At 34.8% G+C, this 5449-nt stretch overlaps 1 protein-coding gene across 1 annotated transcript; it reads right to left on the reverse strand.

The window, feature by feature from the left end:
• Positions 1-10: 10 nt before the first annotated feature.
• Positions 11-2110, reverse strand: LOC140321251 (protocadherin gamma-C5-like; the record flags this gene model as incomplete). The annotated part of the gene is made up of 1 exon (XM_072398079.1): positions 11-2110. A coding segment is annotated over exon 1 (1408 nt), but the record flags the coding sequence as incomplete, so codon positions are not given.
• Positions 2111-5449: the final 3339 nt, after the last annotated feature.

A 5449-nucleotide genomic window follows, 5' to 3' on the forward strand; every position in this document is an offset into this window, starting at 1 on the left:
AACAGTCTGCCAGGCTCATTGTTTTCTGATATGAAAGCATTGTAAGCAGACTGTAGAAATGCTGGAGGATTATCATTAACATCAGAAATATTAATTAGGATTATAGCCTGACTGCTTAATGATGGAGAGCCCAGATCAGAAGCGATCAGTGTAATAGTATATTGTGAGACTTTCTCCCTGTCCAGATGTCCACTGGTAACCAGTATGTAACGATTCGACATGGGTTGACATTCAAAGGGTAAATTTGGTGATAAGTCCAATTTGACTTCCCCATTTTTACCAGAATCCCTGTCTCTGACTGTGATAAATCCAACAACGGTTCCTACTGGGGCATTTTCAGGGACCTCATTATTCTTTGTTGTAAATCCAATTTCTGGTGCATTATCATTCACATCTTCTACTTCCACCTGAACAGCACAACGTCCTTCAAGTTTTGGTAATCCTTTATCTACAGCTTTGACAAAGAATTCATAAATTTTTGACCCTTCAAAATCCAGAGCACCTCTGGTAAATATTTCACCAGTCTGTGGATTCAATTCAAATGTTTCTTTTGCAGAAGCTAGGGTACGTTGATCAAATGAGAATGTAAACTCACTATTTGTGCCTTCATCTAAATCAGTAGCATTGAGTTTTAAAATAACTGTTTTTAAAGGGAGATTTTCTTGGATATTGATTTTATACCGTGGTTGATCGAACACTGGTGCATTGTCATTAATGTCTAGCACAATAACAGTTATCTGAGTGGATCCTGATCTAGGAGGTTCTCCTCCATCAATGGCAGTGAGAACAAGCTTGTGTTCTGATTTATCCTCTCTGTCTAGGATTTTTTCCAGAACTAATTCTGCAATCAGTGTCCCATCTTTCCAATTTGTAACAGACAAAGAAAAATATGGATTTGGAGATAAATTGTACAGAGTAACACCATTATGTCCCACATCAAGATCCTTTGCATTTTCCAATGGAAATTGTACTCCTGGACTTGCTATTAGCTCAGTAATCTTTATAACTTGATTATTGGTTGAAAAATATGGTGAATTATCATTGATGTCTAGAACTTCAATGTCCAGGCTGAAAAGCTCCAATGGATTCTCAGCTACAATCTCTAAATGCAGCAAACAGCTAGAGCTGGTTCCACACAGGCTCTCTCTATCAATCCTCTCCTGCACAGCCAGAGCTCCATATTTTTGATCTATGGTAAAAAGATTGTTGCTTCCTTCTGATCTCAAGCTCAATCTGCGTTTATTAACATCTGCTAGTTTTAAGCCTAGATCCTGAAATAAATTCCCCACAACAGTCCCTAGGTTTGATTCCTCTGCAATGGAATAATGAAGCTGCCCACAGACCCAGCCCCAGTTAAAAAAGAGAAAGAAGAAAGCTACTTGCCATTCCCATGCTTTGGAAAAGCTTTGATAGTCCATATCTTAAATCCTTGATTTGTTATAGTACAGAATGCACATCCTTTTAGAATCCAGTAATCCTTTTGGAGTAATCTCAAATCATTTGAATGCAAATAACCTCTTCTGTTGCAACAAAATCATTTCATCGGAGCAGCAGCTCTTCTTTGTGTGTGAGAAGAAGAATGGGAGGGTGAATCACTGAGCCAGGGGGTGGAGTGCAGTGCTGAAATGAGCAGAGCCACCAGTATAGCTAAAACATTCTTTATAGGATGACATGTCTGCCCTCTTATGGCCAGTTATAGTTATTACATTTTTACCATAAAATAATATTTAATGCCAAAATGTTTACTAAGGGGAATATTTATAAAATATATCTCACCATAGCATGCATTCACTATACTTCCCCTGCATGTAAAACACATGCACCGAGATGATTTACCAGCCATGGATTTTTACTAAATATAACATTAACTGCTTTATAAATGTACCCCCTAAAGTTTACTCAGAATGTGCTTACTGGATTTTCATCATACTTAGTTCCAATTTGCAGCATACTAAAATGCCAATCCTATTTTATGATACAGCACAAAGATGATCAAATGGGCACTGTGTTCTGTTTTAAAATGATGAAGTATTTATTGTGCAGTAAATCCATGTGCTATTAATAAACATTTATTAGTTATTTGCTTATTACAATACATTTGTATTTTTTTCCAATGCATAAACAATTTCTACAATGTTTTTTTTTATAAAAAGTTTTTTAATGAAAAGAGGTGGATTTTTTAAGTCAACATAATTTGATGGTAAAGCATCATTAGCAGCAATGGCTGCTTTCATTTTTATATATTTACCTTACCTTCAGTCAATCAATTAGGATGGTGATTATTCTATCATAAATATTAATATACATAATCATATATGTATTATTATTTGACTGGATAATTAAAAAATTTATTCCCATGCAAATGATGCACTGAATACATTTGCACACACACTTTCATAATAGATAATGGATTTATGGCACTCCTCCATCAATCTTAAAAAAGTTTATCTCAGTATAAGCAGTGTGCAATCATATGATTTTTCACACTTGATTAAAGTAACCATGAATCTGTAGGATGTCATTGAACTGCTTTTAAAAATGCAACTTGCCTAGCTGTTATGCTGCTATGAGGCTGATATAAAAAAGAACACAATACATATATAGTCATTTGTATGAAATAAGTAACATGTTTTTCACATGATTGGACAATAAAAACATTCACACAATTTATTGTGTGAAGATTATATTGAAAACGTTCGAGACACTAACCTGGAGTAATAATGCAGATCAAAGGTTTTGACTTTACAGAATTTTTCAAAATGTTGGCCCAGTAACGCAAAAAAATAAAATAAGCTAAAGGATGGGCGCCCAAGCATCAGCAGTAACAGAATCTATATTTCTTTTAGTACATGCTTTATTTACCTTTTACTGTAATGTCCCAATTTTATTTGTTGCAGATGTTTGAACCCCCTATACTGCCTAGGATTTGCCCTCATGTATTACATTTTAAGGTATTGGAAGACTAGCACCATATTTGTTCAGGTAAGTTACCAAAATATTAGTAATCAAAGCCAACCTAAATGTCCAACTGCATTTGTTGAAAGCTACAGATAAAAAGATTGCCTGTGTTACTATGAAGAGTGCTGGATGGGCGCTATGTAGGACGTAAATATCTTGCAATGATGTGTCTGGAGGGATCTAGTACATTTCAATGCTGGTTATTCAGAATTTCTGTACTGAGGCTTGTTTTACTTGGAATCTTCAAGAAGAAAGTGGGGGCAAATTTCCAATTCTAGGCCCAACATCGTCTCAAGACCCAGAAACCTATTTAACACTCCCTGTGCTAGGCAGCAGGTGCTGTAGGTTAGACTGGCTGTGGGTCTGTCTGTTTGCTGCAAAGAATCATTTGTTTATGCAAGCCAGTAGGCCCAATATTTTGTTTATGAACTTTTTTTCCTGTTGCTGAAACCAACCCCTGTGAGGTAAGATTGCTTTTTTTTTATGCTGTTTTAACCAATAAACACAGGCCAGAGCCCTAAAGCGAACTTGCATGGAGTTGCCTCAGCCTGCCATTAGATACTAAGCTCTCACACTACACAAGATGCTTTTTGTACAGTTGTACACTTTTTTATTTTCAACCATCAGTCTAGAACCAGTCTCATTAAGGTATGTCAAAAATGTTACATCACAAACCATTAATTTGTTAGCAATAGTATATTAAGTTTTCTTCAATTACTCAAGTCGAATTCCCCTTTCAGTGGTGATGCAAGCTAAACATTTCCCTGCTATTCAAATACAGAAAGCAATATTTGTTGCATGAGTACATGTCTATTTAATGTACAGCACTGCGTAATATGTTGGTGCTATATTAAATCCTGTTTTTTTTATTAATAATAATAATAATAATAATGTCTAGCTGCAGTACCACATTACCCAGATTCATGTCTATAATGCTCAGTTTGGCAGGCCCTTCCTGCTTTGAAGAGGTCAAAAATTTACCCTAATTTATTCTTCATGTAAATTAGTACCCAGTACTGCACTCAGCCTACATTTCTATTATCATTCTTGTGCAATGGTATAACAGTCCAATAAAATAAAGTCCTTTAAAAAGTCCATTATACAGCCCTGGAATTTCCCTTCTAATACACAACTAAAATATGATCATAAAATGTATAACCTTTAGTGAGATTGACATTTAGCAGTTTGCTAAAAGGCAAAATGGACCACAACATAAATAAAAGTCTTCCGGGTTTTTGTTATACGTGCAAAAAATGCAAAATTTAGCGGACAAAAAAGATAAAAAATAAGTGTTTACTAGCTTAACATTGTCTGCAGGTCGCAAATAATTAGAACCTGGGACTGAGTAATCCTATATTGCATCTGCAATTATTATGACATCATAATACAAGAGTGTTGTAATGGTGTATCTAGCTGTCTAGTATTCACAGAAGACCCATTCCGGTACATACACAGAATCTTTTATTTCACTGCAATTTTCATTTAAAAAGTTTGAGGATAAATTAAGTTATACAGACCGAAGTATACCCAAATAGTAACACTTATCGCTTGCAAGACATCTACAGTATTGGAAAACTCATTTGGAGTTCTCTAATGTAAAATTCCAGCTATGCCATAGTTTTTTAGTCAATAATTGCAATTAATGGTATAATTGACAGCTGGGTACAAGCACACAGTAGCTAAAACATTTGGATCATGTATGTGGTTTGTGCTGTGAAGCCAAATCATAATATGGAATACAGAATTCAGACATCCTTTTGTCATCTGACAAAACCTTTGACTACCTCCTTCCTTTCCATCAATTAAATATCAACTGCCACATGCAAACCACATTGCCATAATATATATAATTCAGAACAAATATATTAGGTGATTATACTGTTATAAAGGAATACATTTGTACCAGAACGACAATTGATTGAATAAATATAGGATTTCTTTATAAAGGAAGTGCAGGATGCTTAAAATCAGCAACCTAAATTACAAACTTTGAACATTGCCTTGTCAAAATGATAAAGCTTGTTACAAAAAATGGGAAACATCCACTATAAAGAAAAGTTATGAAACTGCAAAAAGGCCAATCCAAACAGAAAATACTGAGCTTTCTTTGTAAACACTTTAGAGAGGGGAAACTCCCTTGTTTGTGAAAGCAACTAAGAAAAAAACCTTTTGATCGATTCGCTACAAAATGTTTGATAAATAGACTTCATAACTTACCCAGGTACAATATATATTACACTTCTAAATATATACAGTCTATATATATACTTACAGACAAAAATAACAAACATTTTACACGTGAACAAAATACTGGTATCTCACCTGATTTATTTCATTTAACGAGCTGTCAGAACTGGGGTTAGGCTCTGCTATATGAGGATTACTTTGAAATTTATTAAGTGTTGAGTTTGGAATATTTGTTGTTGTTGCTGGAAAACAAGGTGAATAACAAGATCCTGGAGGTTCTGGTGGAGCCATCCTCACTTCCATG

The sequence above is a fragment of the Pyxicephalus adspersus genome, unplaced genomic scaffold (assembly GCF_032062135.1).
Source record: "Pyxicephalus adspersus unplaced genomic scaffold, UCB_Pads_2.0 Sca1674, whole genome shotgun sequence".
NCBI classification, from domain to species: domain Eukaryota; kingdom Metazoa; phylum Chordata; class Amphibia; order Anura; family Pyxicephalidae; genus Pyxicephalus; species Pyxicephalus adspersus.